The sequence below is a fragment of the Elephas maximus genome, chromosome 10, assembly GCF_024166365.1.
Source record: "Elephas maximus indicus isolate mEleMax1 chromosome 10, mEleMax1 primary haplotype, whole genome shotgun sequence".
Lineage (NCBI taxonomy): Eukaryota > Metazoa > Chordata > Mammalia > Proboscidea > Elephantidae > Elephas > Elephas maximus.
In genome coordinates this window covers 24392208-24410216 of record NC_064828.1, presented here as the reverse complement: position 1 = coordinate 24410216, position 18009 = coordinate 24392208, and the positions used below count along the sequence as shown (strand labels likewise).

Genomic DNA, 18009 nt, shown 5'->3' with positions numbered 1-18009 from the left:
AAAGGAAGAGAGTGAGATGTCTCCCTGTTCTGAAGGCCTCAAAGAAGCCTACCCTATATTGTATTTCTATTAATTACTTCCTATAAGAATTACTCCTTAGGCATTAAGGCACAAAATTATTCTCATCTTTATTCATAAATACTTTATATGTAATTCCTTTACTCTTTTCAGAAGTCAATGTTACTCCTTCCCTAGTCAAAGAAGCAAAAGACTAGATAACAGTGTACAGATGATCAACTAAATGTCAGGAAAAGAGAAGCTTCTCTGTGAGTTTGACAATCAGCAATGAAACTTCATTAATCAATGAGGACTCTTCACAATACAATCACTTAAGAGATCTTCCCGTAATTTACTAGCTGTCTGCATACTCTCTGCATTGCTACCTTCATTTCTTGATTCCTCAAAGTGTAAATAATAGGATTCAGGAAAGGGGTGAAAAATGCATCAAAGATGGCCAAAAACTTATCCAGGTTTGTGGAGGAAGATGGACATGTATAGAAGAATATCAAAGGACCAAAGAACAAAACTACCACAGTGATATGAGCTGAAAGTGTGGACAGAGCCTTGGATAAACCAGCTGAAGAGTGTTTCTGAACACTGAGAAGGATGACGATATAGGAAATGATCAGTATGAAGAAGGAGCCCACAGAGATGAATCCACTGTTGGCCATGGCCATGAACTCTAGTCGGTAGGTGTCTGTGCAGGCCAGTTTGATGAACCTAGGAAGGTCACAGTAAAAGCTGTCCAACACATTGGGGCCACAGAAAGGTAAATTTACTACAAACGCCAGTTGTACCACAGAGTGTATAAGACCAATCATCCAGGCTGACACTAAAAAGAAGATGCATATTTGTGGGTTCATAATGGTCAGGTAGTGGAGAGGCTTACAAATGGCCACATATCTGTCAATAGCCATGGCTATCAGCAGCACCAACTCCGCACCAAAAATAACATGGATGAAGAAGATCTGAGCAATGCAGCCACCAAGGGAGATGACTTTGTGCTTTCTGAAAAGGTCATAAATCATCTTGGGAGAAGTGACTGAAGAAACACCCAAGTCGATGAAGGAGAGATTGGCCAACAGGAAGTACATGGGGGAGTGTAAGTGAGGGTCAGAATTCACAGTGAGCATAATGAGGGAGTTTCCCAACAAGCTTGCCAAATAAAACATGGAGAAGAATACAAAGAGGACAAGCTGAATCTCCCAGGAATTGGACAGTCCCAGGAACACAAACTCTGTCACCACAGAGTGATTTGCTCCATCCATTGGGTTTGCCAGCAGCTCCCTAAAAGAGGAGAATAGAAAGAAATATAAATTATGAGAATTATATTAATAAAATTTAGGATAAAAGTGGAAATTATTAAAGCCTATCTCCACAGTGGCTGCAACAATGGGCTCAAAAGAACATAGCAACAATTACAAGGATGACGAATTACTGGGCAATGTTTCCTTCTTTTGTACACAGAGTCACTATGAGTCAGAAGCAACCTGATGGCCCCTAACAACAACAGCAATTGCACTTTGGCATTACATCCAGCCTAACATGCTCATGGACTCTAAAATTGTGATCACACAGAGAAGTTGGTGGCTGTTGTTCAGAGCGGCTCTCTATCACCAAGTTGACTCTGCATTTAATACCGGTGATGGTTAATTTCTTGCAGCCATCTATCTACCTATTGTTGTTACTTGCCGTTGAGATGGTGCTGACTACAATACCCTAAAACACGTAGGATATATCCACTGCCGTTGAGTCAATTCCAATTCGTAACAATCCTGTAGGACAGACTAGAACTGCCCCACAGGGTTTCCAAGGAGCACTTGGAGGATTCAAACTGCCAACCTTTTGGTTAGCAGCTGTAGATCTTAATCACTATGCCACCAGGGCTTCCATCTAGAATATAGTATCCAGTTATTTAATGAAACAATAATCTTGTTGCTGTGAAGGTGTTTTACAGATGTGGTTACACTCTCTACTCAGTTGACTTTGAATAAAAGCAATGGCCATTGATGTGAGTGGGGTCTCATCCAATCAGCTAAAGGCCCTAAGAGCAGAAAACTGAGGTTTTCCAGAGAAGAATTTCTGCCTCAACACCATAGCGTCAAGACTTATCTGATTTCTAGCCTTCGGGCCTGCCCTACAAAGGTCGGACTTGCAAACCTCCATAATCGTGTGACCAGTTTCCTTACAATAAATACCCAAATATGTTAAGTAACTTGACCAGAATCATAAATTTATTTAATGTTAGAGCTAGTATTGCAACCCAGGTCCACTGGCTCCAAGATTAGTAAACCCATTGCCTTCGAGCTGATTCTGACTCATAGCAACCCCATGAGCTACAGAGTAGAACTTCTCCTTAGGATTTTCTTGACAGTAACCTTTATAGAACCAGATCACCAGGCCTTTCTTCTGTAGCCCCAGTGGGTGGGTTTGAGCCGCTAACCTTTATGTTAGTAACCTGTGGCCCTCGAGTCAATTCTGACTCCTAGCAACCCTATAGAAGAAAGTAGAATTGTCCTATATGGCTACCAAGGAACACTTGATGGATTTGAACTGCCTACTTTTTGGTTAGCAGCCAAGCTCCTAACCACAGCGCCACCAGGGATCCTTAGGTTGATAATCAAGTACAAATTATTTGCACCACCCCAGGGAATGTACAAGATCAATACTCTTGCCAATTTCCTCCATCCTTTCATTTACATGGAATTCCCTAAGATTCCATACACACAAAAAAGTGTGGCAGGGTGATAATAGAAATTGTTCAAGAAAGATGAACCCCTTCTATAGCTAATGACTGTCATATATTGACATACCAATGACTGCTGTTTAACCTGTATGATTAATTATCCCTGACAACTCTCTATCAATTAATTAATGTACCTCAGATTTCCTGATACATTCGGCACTTTGCTAAAACATATGGTTTTATACTAATTGTTGGGGTGAATACTCCATTTTGGAGCAAATGGGCTTCTTAACAGACTCATACCAGAAAATGCCAGATGGACCTGCTCCACTCAACCTCTGTTTCTCCAGAGGAAACTGAAATCTCTGATGAAGTTCCAGCTAAGCACATGGAAGTCTCCTCAATGTGGCCTGTATTCAAGTTTCATCTCCTTCACAAAATCACTCTTAACTACTCCAACCCAAGTTGTTTCCTGTTTCTAGTGTTTCATTTTTAACCCAAATGAGTCGTAGAGCTATTCCATCTATCATGCTTCCTTACAACCTCCAGAGTGCCAAGAAGAGTGCTGGGATATACAACAGGTCCTCAGCAAGCAGCTTCAGTCTACCATTTTGAGCCACAGTATTCCTATCTTACCATCAACGTCAATGTGGATGCAGAGACTCTACACTCATCTGGAGTTTGATACTAAAGTTAGACTCTTGTGTGAGATTGTGTCACTCTTTGAACTCATCTCTATTTTCACACTTACAACATCTTCTAGCAATTATTTTTATTATTTTCAAAGGAGCTACATGGTATAATGAATAGAGGCTTCAGTATCTAAAAAGCATTATATCACATCCTGCCACCCAATACGTGGTGGTGGTGGGTAACATGCATTTCTTCTGTCAGCTTTTTTTCTCATCTGTAAAATGGAAATGATTAACATCTCACATAACTATTTTGAGAATGTGAAATAGCGTATGTCATCAAATCCAGTGAATTCTTCCTCTGAAAGGCATCTAGTAATGGAATTAACCTATCTGTCGAAAATAAAGGAAAAGATAAATTATCATATAGTAGTATGATGGAATGAATTTTTGAAAAGTAATCTGAGTGAACTGGATTTACATTTCTTATTAAGGATAAATCTCAAAAATATAATATTGACTGAAAAATAATAATTTACCATAATTTTTCAATTATTTATAAATATATACACATGCAGAAATCTTATGCAAAGTTGAACAGAAAAGATATCCAACAACTTTATAATAGTGACTTTCCTTGGGGAGGGAAAGAGGGGAATTTGTTAGGAACAGTGATCTCAATTGCATTGGTAATATTCTTCTACATAAAATTTAAAATTCTGATTAACCAAAAGACAAAAGTTTATGTGTTAAATCTGAAAGTAAAGTGCACTGTGTCAGTCATATTGCTTTGGTACTTGTTAAAATCATTCATACATGTCACAATGCTTTCCTTTAATTTAATGCATATGCCATGTACCTGATCCTTTCTCTTCTCACTGTCCCTGCTTTCATCAGCCCTCAATAGGGCTACTACAAAGCTTCATCACGATTTTCTCCTTCTACTTTTTTTCTGTACCAACAAACACCTATCCACATGCAGTCAGATCTGAGATAGTGTTAATAGTTTAATGGAACCTTTTTGCCTCCACATGATAGGAAAAATTTTTTTTTTTTTTTTTTGGCAAGCATCTAATAGAACATTCAAAGCTATTTGGAATCTGGTTCTTTCTGAACTAATTTCCAACAATTCTCCTACTCCATTTCTTGTACCATATGACCCAGAAAAACCTGTTTATTACCTGAAAATGCTGCGCACTACACAGGCTCTATGCTTTTAAACTTACTAGTCCTTCTTCCGTGACTCCCTTTCTACCATATCCACCTGCTGCTATTCTCTCTCTGGAAGAGAAATGAAATCCATTCTTTAAGATACAGTTAAATTACATGCTGTCTTAGTCATCTAGTGCTGCTATAACAGAAATAGCACAAGTGGACAACTTTAACAGTTATTTATTCTCTCACACTCTAGGAGGGTAGAAGTCCAAATTGAAGGCGCCAGCTCCAACAGAATGCTTTCTCTCTCTGTCAGCTTGGAGGAAGGTCCTTGCTATTAATCTTCCCCTGGTTTAGGAGCTTCTTAGCATAGGAAGCTCAGGTCTAAAGGATGCATTCTGCTCCTGGCACAACTTTTTTGGTGGTATGAGGTCCCATTGTCTCTCTGATCAAGTCTCTCTTTATAACTCAAAAGAGATTGACTTAAAACACAACCTAATCTTGTACATTGAGTCCTGCCTATTAACATAACTGCCTCCAATCCTGCATCATTAACATCATAGAGATAGGATCTACAACACATAGGAAAATCACATCAGATCACAAAATGGTGGACAATCACACAACACTGGGAGTCATGGCCTAGTCAACTTGACACACATTTTGGCAGGACATAATTCAATCCATAACACATGCTATAATGTTTAAATTTCCCTTCCCTACTCCCATTTCCCTCCATAAGAAGAATCTATACCTTCCTCTTCAGTGTTCCTATACATAGTACTTTATTCATGCCCAAAGTAGTACTTATCACATAACAGTATAGTTAGTTTTACATGTATATAGCCTCAGGGAAAGAACTGTATATTATCTTTCTTTATAAACTCAGCTGCTAACACAATGCTAAGAACAAAAAATGAGGGGAGGTGGACACACCAAAAATGTTACATTTATCAAAAATTCATTAAAGGATTCAATCATGTGGCAATTATGACCCAGACATAACAAAGGCAGCCTCCTAGATATAAAAGTAAGACTGTTGTTGAAATAGTGATAAAATCAAACTCAACCCATTGCAGTCCAGTAGATTCCAACTCATAGTGGCCCTATAGTACAGAGTAGAATTGCTCCACAGGGTAAGGCTGTGAACCGTTAAGGAAGTAACCTACCATATCTTTTCCCAAAGAGCAGCTGGTGGGTTCAAACTCCCAATCTTTCAGTTAGCAGCCAAGCATTTAACCACTGTGTCACCAGGGTCCTTAAAATAGTGGTAAAACCTTGTTTCTGTAGAGTCAATTCTGACCCATCGTGACCCTATAGGACACAGTAGAACTACCCCCATAGAATGTCCTAGGAGCAGATGCTGAATTTGAATGGCTGACCTTTTGGTTGGCAGCCATAGATCTTTACCACTTCACTACCAGGGCTCCCTCTAAAAGAGTGATTAAAACCAAAAACCAAACACAGTGCCATCAAGTCAATTCCTACTCATAGCGACCCTATAGGACAGAGTAGAACTGCCCCATAGAGTTTCCAAGGAGCGCCTGGCGGATTCGAACTGCTGACCCTCGGGTTAGCAGCCATAGCACTTAACCACTATGCCACCAGGGTTTCCAAAGAGTGATTAGATATTCCAAATAATGTATGTATAATATCACAGGTCAACAAAAACAGGAAAGAATGTAACTTAAAGATGATTGGAATTATGAAACTATGCCTGATCAATGAAGAAACTGGGTAGAGTTGTAAAAAGAAAACATATAAAATAGAAGATTATGAAAAAGAAGAAGAATTGGGAGAAAGAAAAAATAAAAGCAATTAAAGTGAAAAACTGAAAAGAAAGAAAAAATGAGAAAACTGTATATACTGACAAAGAGAAAGGCAATCTTTATTTTAAATTAAATAAGAGGTTGTTTAGGAGTTCTGTTGGCAAGGTGGCTAAGTGTTCAGCTGCTAACTAAAAGATGGGGGGTTCAAAGCCATCAGCCTTACTGGATAAGAAAAGCATTACTAAAAAGAAGAACAAAGCAGGAGGCCTCACACTACCTGATTTTAGAACCTATTATACTGCCATAGCAGTCAAAACAGCCTGGTACTGGTACAACAAATACGTAGACCAATGAAACAGAATTGAGAATACAGACATAAATCCATCCACACATGAGCAGCTGATATTTGACAAAGGCCCAAAGTCAGTTAAATGCGGAAAAAGGTCTGTTTGACAAATGGTGCTGGCATAGCTGGATATCCATCTACAAAAAAATGGAACAAGACCCATACTTAACACCATGCACAAATGCTAATTGAAAATGAATCAAAGACCTAAATATAAAATCTAAAATGATAAAGAGCATGGAAAAAAAATAGGAACTATGCTAGCAGCCCTAATACATGGCATAAACTGCATACGAAACATTACTAACAATGCATAAATACCAGAAGAGAAACTAGATAACTGGGAGCTCCAAAAAACCAAACACCTATGCTCATTCAAAGACTTCACCAAAAGAGTAAAAAGATTACCCACAGACTGGGAAAGAGTTTTTAGCTATGACATTTCTGATCCGCGTCTGATCTCTAAAATCTACATGATACTACAAAAAGTCAACGATAAAAAGACAAATAACCCAATTAAAAAATAGGCAAAGGATATGAACAGGCATTTCACTAAAGAAGACATTCAGGTAGCTAACAGATACATGAGGAAATGCTCATGATCACTAGCCATTAGAGAAATGCTAATCGAAACTACAAGGAGATTCCGTCTCATTCCAACAAGGCTGGCATTATTCCAAAAAAACACAAAATAATAAATGTTGGAGAGGTTGTGGAGAGGCTAGAACACTTATACACTGCTGGTGGGAATGTCAAATGGTACAACCACTTTGGAAATTGATTTGGTGCTTCCTTAAAAAACTAGAAATAGAACTACTATACAATTCAGCAATCCCACTCCTTGGAATATATCCTAGAGAAATAAGAGCCTTTACATGAACAGATATATGCACACCCATGTTCACTGCAGCACTGTTCATAATAGCAAAAAATGGAAGCAACCAAGGTGCCCAGCAATGGATGAATTGATAAATAAATTATGGTATATTCACACAATGGACTACTATACAACAATAAAGAACAAGGATGTATCTATGAAACATTTCATAACATGGAGGACTCTGGAAGGCACTATGCTGAGTGAAATTAGCAAAGGACAAATATTGTATGAGTGAACAGACTTTAAAACTGAAACTAGTGAAGTATTTACCAATTGATGATAAAGTGTTACATCCATAAACCCAAACTCTCTGAAAACAATATAAAGCATTTGCAGACTCTTTAGCGTTAAGATACACTGTTGAGTGAAATACTGGTTAGCAAAAGAGAAAAATACAGCAACCCTTGTTTTTCATTTTTATGTGCCATCGATGTGTCTTGTCTGCTTACCAAGTGGCAGAGTGAGAATCAATCATATAATCTTTACCAGTAACACAGTGATTAATCCCAGCCTGCACTGAATCCAAAACATTACAAAGACATTTGACATTTTCTAATGTCTTTCACATTACCATAGACTCAGTATTGCTTTAATTAAAAGTCAAGGTCAGTTAACATTTTCCAGTATGTCAATACCCTTTTTCAAAATTATTGCCCTATATTTTTCAATTCTTTACCCTAGAGGTTGTCTGCTCTGATTCAACACAACACTCAAGCCTTTAGGAGATGATTTATGTCCATAGCAATTTCAACAACAGAAGCATGTGTGATACCACAGTGACTCTTCCTATTGTTAAATTTATGTCCATTCTTCCACTTTACCTGTATAAAGATTAGAGCATCTTCATGGAGTCTGAGGTTTGCCTGTGTTCTCTTAACACGAAGTGTCACAAAAACTCTTGTAATTGAAGGAAATGAAGCTAAGTACAGCTCTACAGGACAGGGACCAAGGGGTACTGCAAACTCATGAGTTTAGAAGGAGTTCAGGTGTCAAGGGACTTTGTCCCTAGAGACCTGTTTGGTTTGACCAAAACAACCAAAGATTCTAAAAACTCATAATAAGGCACCAGAGAGGAAGAGGAAAATGAGAGTGGAATATTTTTTGCTTAACTTTTTTGTGTTATTTTGTTGGCCGTTTTACAAATATTAGAAGTAATTTTTGAAAATAGACAAATAAAACTAGGATAATTTTATTACATTCATATTGATCATCTCTAGAAGCCAATATGCTTAAATTTTGTAGAGTAAAAAAGTAAGAAAATATACACAAATACTTCATTTTTAAACGATCATATTTTTTGTAATTATGGTTCTGCACAGATTTAGCTTTATAGATGTTCACTCCAGTGAATAGACCTTAAAACTGAAACTAGTGAAGTATTTACCAATTGATGATAAAGTATTTGTGTTACGTACATAAACCCAAATTCTCTGAAAACAATATAAAGCATTTTCAGACTCTTTAGCGTTAAGATATACTGTTGAGTGAAACACTGATTAGCAAGAGAGCATGTGTAGTATGTTTCTGAGCTTATAAGTACATATGATTATCAAGAGAAATGAATGATAAATTTTGTCAATAAGTACTTCATGGCAGTGGGATCACTAGGCAAGAAAACAGCGATTTTGACTATAAACCTTGTACACATTTATCAGCCAAGATGCTGCCAGGATACTCAAATTAGATAACAGGAGAAGAGCTTAATTATGGGAATATTTACAGAGCTGGGGCAGTGTAAAGGAGAACAAAGGTAGGAGCACTATCCCAGGCTAGTAAGAGCAGGGGCAGTCTACCACTCCCAGGACAGAGGATAGCTGTAAAAACATAGAAAAGAAGAGCTGAGTGGAGAGGGCCACTACAGAACACAGCCAACCCATTGTGATCCTGCAGAGAAAGGATTATAAATCACCCCATCTTCCTCATCATCATCCCTCATTTTGATTTATTGCTAGTGTTCCACATTGGCCAAACCAACCAGAAAATTGAGGACAAGGAAGCCTATTAATGCAGCCTGTTCAGGTCTCATTCCTAAAGCACAAATTTGGGTGGACAAGGGTTGACTGGATCTGAAGGAACAAACAGAAGCTATGCTTTTACTCTCTATATCTAGTTTTGTCTATTATTCAAGAGACGAATAGAACAGGAGAGATAATATTTCAAGTAGAATCAATTGGGCATTATACAGTTTCTCTACCACTGCAGAACGATCCAAACCAAAAATATTAGCTACCACCAGTATTCTTCATATCAGTTAGGTGGAGAGTGGGGAAGAAAACAAAAATAATTAAGTAACACGAAACATAGCCGTCATAACCCCTATTTCTGTAGGTAGATGTGAGGCTCATGTTGATAACAGAATTCCCCTCACTTCATCTTATCCTCCATCATTACCTACATGGACAAGGTACTCTACCTCATGGGAACATCAAGACCTCATTCTTATAGGATATTAGTCCTGAGATAAAATTTTGTTTATTGAGCTGCCACTGTTTTCAATGACAAGAATTTCTGGGCAAAAGAGTGCTTAGAAGCACCTCAGTTAATCCTTCAAATTCTGGACTTAATACTCCTTCTCCCTATTGTGTAGTAGAAACCCAATTTCCCCCTGGTAATTGGGATCTGTGACCCCCAGGAAGCAGTAATGAGTTTTGACTCAAGCAAGAGTGTGCTCCGTCCTGATCCACTTCTTGAAGAGAGCCATAAATTTGCTCTTCTCAAGTCATGGCCTTCACCATGAGGTAAAGATTTCAAGGCAACAAAGAGACTTACCTACCTAAAGCCTATAACATACCTTCTGGACCATACTCTGAGTTCCCAATATCAAGAAATTATTGTACAAATTATAAAATTGATTAAAAATTTCCCAGACTCCCAGACAGAGGGCTCAGATAAAGAGGCATAATATGTAGATTGTGGGGCAATGGAAGGCAAACAGAAAGGAACAAAAAAATTAAAATCAAGATAGTTAGGTAGTAAACAGATTAAGAATAATGTGAATACACACTTTGTCTACCAACAGAATGACTGCCCAATACAGAAAAAAAAAATATATATATATATATATTATTTTCTCAATTACATGGCACTTTTCTTGGCTTGGACTAATTGAAGTGTTATGAAGAACATATGATTTGGTTTGTAAATTTCTGATGTACCGAGTGTCGAAGAATAATATTTCTAATTCAATAGTGAAATAGATATCATAAGTTAATAGATAATAGATGTCTAGGCATATAACGTGTCACAAGTCTTGAGTATTTCCTGAAATTGGAATAATTTCTTTTCTGCCAATAGCATGATGGAGAATCTATAGTTCCACGTCTTCATAGTTAATCCATTTATGATATCATTCTGTAACACACAATTCAAGAGGACAGTCTCTTCACTGACATGTTCATCTCTTGGTTCCTCAATGTGTAGATGACTGAATTCAGAAAAGGGGTGAGAACTGCACCAAAAATAGTAAGATACTTATCCAGGTGTGATGTAGGAGAAGACAAGGTGTAGTAAACCAACAGTGGCCCAAAGAAAAAAGACCAAAACAGTGATATGAGCTGACAGAGTAGAAATAGCCTCAGATGAACCACCAGAAGAATGTTTCCAACCACTGAACAGAATGAAGAGGTAGGAAAAAATCTATAAGACAAAGGATCCCACAGAAATGAGTCAACTATTGACCTAACCCCAAAATTTGACAGTGACCATGAATTCTAGCTCTTGGTTGTCTGTGCAGACAAGTCTGAAGAGTGGGAGAAGGTCACAGTAAAAACTGTCCAATACATTAAAAAAAAAAAAAGCCACAAAAAGGCAAAAAAAGAGGCAAATCTACCACAAAAACTAGTTGGACCACTGAGTGGATAAGGCCAATGATCCAGGAAGTGACTGAAAAAAATAGACACGTCCGTGGGCTCATGATGATCAGGTAATGGAAAGGTTTACAAATGACCAATACCTGTCAAAGACCATGGGTATGGGCAGCACCTCAGTGCTCTCAACAGCATGGCTGAAGAAGATATGAGCTGTACAGCCCCCAAAGCATATGACTTTCCTCTTGTGAAGAAGATCACAAATCATCTTCGGTGCTGCAATCAAACAAAATGTCAGGCCAATGATGGAAATGTTGGACAGTAGAAAACACATAGGGGAGGGTAAGTAAGGGTCAAGGGTCACAGTGAGCACTACGAGGTTTCTCATCATACTGGATATGTAGAAAAGAGAACAAAAGCAAAAAAGAAACAGCTAGATCTGCCAGGAATTGGAGAGTTCTGGCACCACAACCACCACATTTCTGTCAGTTTGTCATACTGTGGTAGCTTGTGTGTTGCTGTGATACTGGAAGTTTTTTCACTGGTATTTCAAAAACCAGCAGGGCCACCATTGGTGTTAAGGTTTTAGCAATGCTTCTAGACTAAGACAGGCTAGAAAAAAGAACCTGGCACTCTACTGCTGAAAAAATTGGCCAGTGAAAACCTTATGAATGGCAGCGGAACATTGTCTGATACAGTGTTGGAAAATGAGCCCCCCCCCAGGTTGGAAGGCACTGAAAATATGACTGAGGAAGAGCTGCCTCCTCAAGTAGAGTCAGCCTTAATGACGTGGATGGAGTTAAGCTTTCAGGGCCTCATTTTCTGTTGTGTCATGACTCAAAATGAGAAGAAACAGCTGCAAACATCCATTACTAATTGGAAGATGCAATGTACGAAGTATGACTCTGGGAAAATTAGAAAGTCATCACAAACAAAATGGGTTGCATAAAATTTGATGTTCTAGGCATTAGTGAACTGAAATGGACAAGTATTGGCCATTTTGAATGGGACAATCATATAGTCAACTAGACCAGGAATGAAAATTTGAAGAGGAATGTCACCTCAGTCATCGTCAAAAAGAACATTTCAAGATCTATCCTGAAGGACACATAGTTATAGGATTAGCCATATGCCATATGCCTCCAAGGAAGACCAGTTAACACAACTATTATTCAAATTTAAGCACAAACCACTAGCCAAAGATGAAGAAATCGAAGACTTTTACCAACTTTTGCAGTCTCAAATTGATCAAACATGTAAACAAGATGCATGGATAATTACTGGTGATTAGAATGCAAATGCTGGAAACAAAGAAGAGGGAATAGTGGTTGGAAAATGTGGCCTTAGTGATAGAAGCAATTCTGGAGATTACATGATAGAATTTTGCAAGACCAATGACTTCTTCACTGCAAATACCTATTTTCCACAACGTAAACGGCTACTATACATGTGGACCTCACCAGATGGAATACACAGGAAGCAAACTGACTACACCTGTGAAAGAGATGATGGAGAAGCTCAATATCATCAGTCAGAACAGGGCCAGGGGCCAAATGCAGAATATAACATCAATTGCTCCTATTCAAATTCAAGTCGAAGCTGAAGAAAATTAGAGCAAGTCCAAGAGAGTCAAAATTCAACCTTGAGTATATCCCACCTGAATTTAGAGAACATGTCAGGAATAGATTTGATGCATTAGACACTAATGACCAAAGACCAGAAGAGTTGTGAAATGACATCAAGGACAGTAAACATGAAGAAAAAAAGAGGTCACTAAAAAGGAAAGAAAGAAAGACAAGACCAGAAAGGTCTTTTGAACCTTATGAAACTTGTACTTGAATGTAGAGTAGCCAAAGCAAAAGGAAGAAATGCTGAAATAAAAGAGCTGAACAGATTTCAAATGGCTTCTGGAGAAGACAAAGTAAAAAAGTATAATGAATTGTGCAAAGATCTGGAGTTAAAAAACCAAAAGGTAGAACACATTTGGCATTTCTCAAGTTGAAAGAACTGAAGAAAAAACTGTAGCCTCAAGTTGCAATACTGAAGAATTCTATGGGGAAAATATTGAATGACATAGGAAGCATCAAAACAAGATGGAAGGAATACACAGAGACACTGTACCATAAAGAACTGGCCAATGTTCAACCATTTCGGGAGGTAGCATATGATTTTGAACCAATGGTACTGAAGGAAGAAGGTCAAGGTACATTGAAGGCATTGGTGAAAAACAAGGCTTCCGGCATTGACAGAATACCAATTGAGATGTTTCAGCAAATGGATACAGCACTGGAGGTGCTCCCCAGTCTATGCCAAGAAATTTGGAGGACAGTCGCCTGGCCAACTGACTTGAAAATATCCATATTTGTGCCCATTCCAAAGAAAGGTGATCCAGCATAATGTGGAAATTATCAAACAATATCATTAATATACACAAGTAAAATTATGCTGAAAATCATTCAAAAGTAGTTGTAGCAGTTCAACAGGGAACTGCCAGAAATTCAAGCCGGATTCAGAAGAGGACATGGAATGAGGGATATCATTGCTGATGCCAGATGGATCATGGCTGAAAGCAGAGAATACCAGAAAGATGTTTTCCTGTATTTTATTGACCATGCAAGGCATTGAACTGTGTGGATCATAACAAATTATGGATAACATTGGGAAGAATGGTAATACCAGGACACTTAATTGTGCTCATGAGAAACCTGTATATAGATCAAGAGGCAGTCATTCAAACAGAACAAGGGGTTATTGCACAGTTTGAAGTCAGGAAAGCTGGTAATGGGGAACCTAAGGTCCAGAAGGGGAGAGTGTTGACATGTGCTGGGGTTGGCAACCAATGTCACAAAACAATATGTATATTAATTGTTTAATGAGAAACTAGTATGCTCCATAAATCTTCAGCTAAAGAACAAAACAAACAAACAAAAAATTACAAACTATGACTCTGCAACTTTTGCTTTCTAGACACCATCATCTATTTTGTAGATTTACATGGGTTTGGTCAATCTCCCAGAAGAGATTCTCATCTATTTGAAAATTTATAGCTGAGGTAAGGAGAGAATGAATGTCCCAGTAATCAAGCCATAGAAATAAACTAGTAAGGATATAAAGATAATTTCTGCTCCAGTCCACGTAATTTTCAGTGGCATATCTAAACCTTATAAGACATATAACCTGAGAATTCAGTATCTCTATTGTTTGGCCATTCCTATTCTTTATCATTCTAAAATTCCAGAATTTCCCTGATTGCATCGTGGAGGCCGCACCATAGCACAGCTAATACCATTACAGCAGTTTTTCTGCATCACGGTTGAAAATGGTGGTAGGTGTGTTGTCAGGCACACAGATGAAGTCAGGAAGGTTCTCAGGAAGGCATTAACCAGTCAATCCTCCAAATTCTGTGTGTTGTTTTAATTTTGTTTCCAAAAAAATTCCATGTAGCATTATTCTCTGGTGGACTTCTTCCTTATTTAACTTTTCTGCAAAGACAGAAAAAAAAATTTTTTTCAGGGAAAGTGGTCTTGACTTTTAATTTCTGTGTGTTATTAATTGCCCTTCATTCTTATCAAGGAGGCTAATGAGCTAATAAACAAATATTTTGCTAAATCAGCATTTGAACCCCAAGCCAAAAAACCAAACCCACTGTCATCAAGTTGACTCTAACTCATAGCAACCCTCCAGGACAGGGTAGAACTGCCTCATAGCACTTCCAAGGCTGTAGTGTTTATGGAAGGGGACTACCACATCTTTCTCCCAGAGAGTAGCTGGTGGGTTCAAACCGTTGATCTTTTCAGTTAGCAGCCAACCAGTGCTTCTATAGGGTCCTTATGCAGAGGCCTATGTAAGGTATGCCATGTGCCTGGGTGCCCCTTGAAGGGGGGGCACCACTGAGCAGTTTCTATTAACTCAGTACTGCCCAACATCCTTCCTCAAGCACAGTAGACACAGTGGCGTGACGGGGGGGGAGGGGGGCCGGGAATGGTGACGTTTGCCCCCACACTAGTCCAAAGGTTATTTTGTTTGGTTGGTCAACTGAAAAAACACATTCAGATATTTACTGTTGTAAATGGGACTTCCATATAGGACTATTTATACTAAAAATGAAACTGTGCATACAGTATTTTCCAATACTTACCAGTTAGGGCAAAAGATACTTGAGACTACTAAGTGAACACAGCTTAGCGGTGCCTTTCTTTCTGCTGGTTTGGTGGAAGTGTGAGCAGTAAAGAGTGGAACTATTGGGTCAGAGGAGCCAGTTTCATCATTCTAGGGCTCCTATTCCTTAGGAAACTGGAAACACCAACAAGCGACACTCTAACTCAGTGGCATCACTAGGGGGCTGGGGGGAGATGCGACCAAACCAGGTGAAACTGTCTGAGGGGCTCATGCCAAAATAACTGTCCACAAATTTTTGTGGATCGTTTCAGCAGAAATTTATTATTTTTTGGAAGTGCCCCTCACACAGCCTGATAGGCCACTCCCTTGTGACTCAGTCTCCACCTGCCCCCTTGGCTCACAAGCTAGGTGCGTGGCTGTTTCCTGGCGACCTGCAAACCAGACTAGCCGTGGGGAGGCACCAAAGAGCCTTCCAGTGCCAGACTTCGGGCAGGCACAAGGCTGAGAGTCACCCCTTTAGATGGCTACTGCCACCTAAGCAGCTTGAGAGTGCAAGGAAAGGAGAGGTTGATACAAAAAATATTACTAAGGATTCTGTATAGTTTGATATGGGAGGAGGTCCATGGGGTGGTGGTCTGATACTATGAGTTAATGAGCCGGGTGACACCAACCCTAGTGGCGCCACTGCTCTAACTGCCACATCATTTGGACCAGGTTCCAAGAATGCAATCTTTGACTATGCCACAGACCTGAGGAACTTGCAAAATTAGGTCTTATGGCAACATATTTGTCCATGCGCCATACAAGCTTTTCAGCCTACAGAATAGTTTTAATTTGGATTTGTTTCATTAATTGTAAAGCTGAGCATTATTCAGACTAACTGCTTGTTTTAAACATCTTAAATGTCTTAAAATACAGACTGACTCTATATTGTAAAAGTCTTAAAAATATGTAATAAATATTTAATTTACAAATCTTTTGGGTCTTGGTTTATGTGTGTGAGCATTTTTGTAAATAAGAGGCATCTCACTCTTCTGAGTTTGGCTCTTAAAATATCTGATACGGTCACTGTGCTTCAACAAATTAGGAAACACTGGCACAAGTCAGACACAGAGAACTGGTGAACCAAGAGTTCTTAAGAACAGCCTTATGGAGATTCATTCAGTCTTAGAGACTTATTCCATCCAAACCTAATTGATACAAGCTTACCATCTTGCTGGTTCTCTGAGTGAGTTGAATAATTAACACATAAATACATTATATACAGGTCCTGTTTTTAATTTTTTTTAATTATTTTTTGACCATTTTGAAGGTCCCATCAAGGTATCCATGTGAACTCACCTTCTGGAGCCAATGAAACTGTGTTTTCAAGCAATGCACCTCACGGGGTTGTTTAAACCCAGGCACATTTCTTGGTTCTTCTATTGAATCCCAAGTAGCAATAGAGCCTTACCTTCACTGATTCTCTGGTCTCTGTTTTGTTTTTCTGTACTGGGGCGGTGGGGGCGGGGGGGGGTGCAGCACACAGGGGGAGGAGTGTTGTTTGTGGAATTTTTTTTTTTTTTCTGGTTCTTGGTCAAGTTTGAAACTGATTCTAGTATGAACCAGGCCAATACTTTATTTCTTTTTTTTTTTTTTTAAATCTGTTGCCATCGAGTCAATGTGAGTCATAGCAGCCCTATAGGACACAGCAGAACTGCCCTACAGGGTTTCCAAGGAGCAGCTGGTAGATTCAAACTGCCAACTCTTTGGTTAGCAGCTGTAGCAAGTAACCACTGCACCACCAGGACTCCTTATTCCTTACTCGTGGCAGTAAAAACTGCAAATTTGGTTTGTAAACTGATCATTTGGTAATCTCTGTTGGGATGGATGCACTCTATTTTCTTTCAGGTGAGAAATTGGTTTCTTAGTTTCGTTTTTCTCTTGTATCCATTTGACTGCTTAAGAATATGTCTTTTTTTCCCACTGGAAATAGAAGAACTTTTTTGGATGTGGTGTGAGTTGCTATTTATCTGTCTCTACTGCTAATTTTTTGAAAATCTGAGTTCACTTTTGAATTGTAACTAAAATGGTAGAACTGAAACTGAGAGCTTTATTGCAAGTGTGTTTCTGTAATAGAAAAGTGTTTTCCTCCCATTGTCTGGGTGTGAAATATTTTCTGGTCTCAAGAAGATATTAATAAATTAGATATTAAGGCTCAAAATAAAAGAGTTGTGTTAAGATTAATTTATAGGGATTAGTAAATGCTGGCATGAACCTAATAATCCCCAAACGCACCAAAATAAAACTATTGAACTTGTAAAATTTTAAATGTGCTAACTTTTTCAGAAGCAAAAATTCTCATTCAAATTACTAGCTCAGAAACATTTATATATAATACAAATTCATGTAATCATATAAATTCTTAGATAACTCAGACAGATTTGATAATAATTTTTATAAAATAAAACTATAGGTCTTCTTCCTGATTTCGTCACTATGGATCATAAAGCAAGCATTTAGAATTATGAAAATATAAAAATATGTTTTCAATCCATTTGAATGAAAATTCTGACAGTTCTATAGGGTGTCCCTTTAAACATAACTTCTAAGACTCATAGTTATTTTAAAATCTTG

At 38.4% G+C, this 18009-nt stretch overlaps 1 protein-coding gene and 1 pseudogene across 1 annotated transcript; both read right to left on the bottom strand.

Moving 5' to 3' along the window:
* Window positions 1-329: 329 nt before the first annotated feature.
* LOC126084206 (olfactory receptor 4F3/4F16/4F29-like) lies at window positions 330-1268 on the bottom strand. The gene has a single exon (XM_049898528.1). The coding sequence runs from the start codon at window positions 1266-1268 to the stop codon at window positions 330-332; it is 939 nt and encodes a 312-aa protein (XP_049754485.1).
* A 9565-nt stretch (window positions 1269-10833) lies between these two features.
* LOC126084424 (olfactory receptor 4F15-like) lies at window positions 10834-16188 on the bottom strand (annotated as a pseudogene).
* Between the last annotated feature and the right edge of the window lie 1821 nt (window positions 16189-18009).

What these genes read in the sequence shown, in the direction of transcription:
- LOC126084206 (XM_049898528.1), bottom strand. Translation starts at nt 1,268, where the DNA reads ATGGATGGAGCAAATCACTCTGTGGTGACAGAGTTTGTGTTCCTGGGA.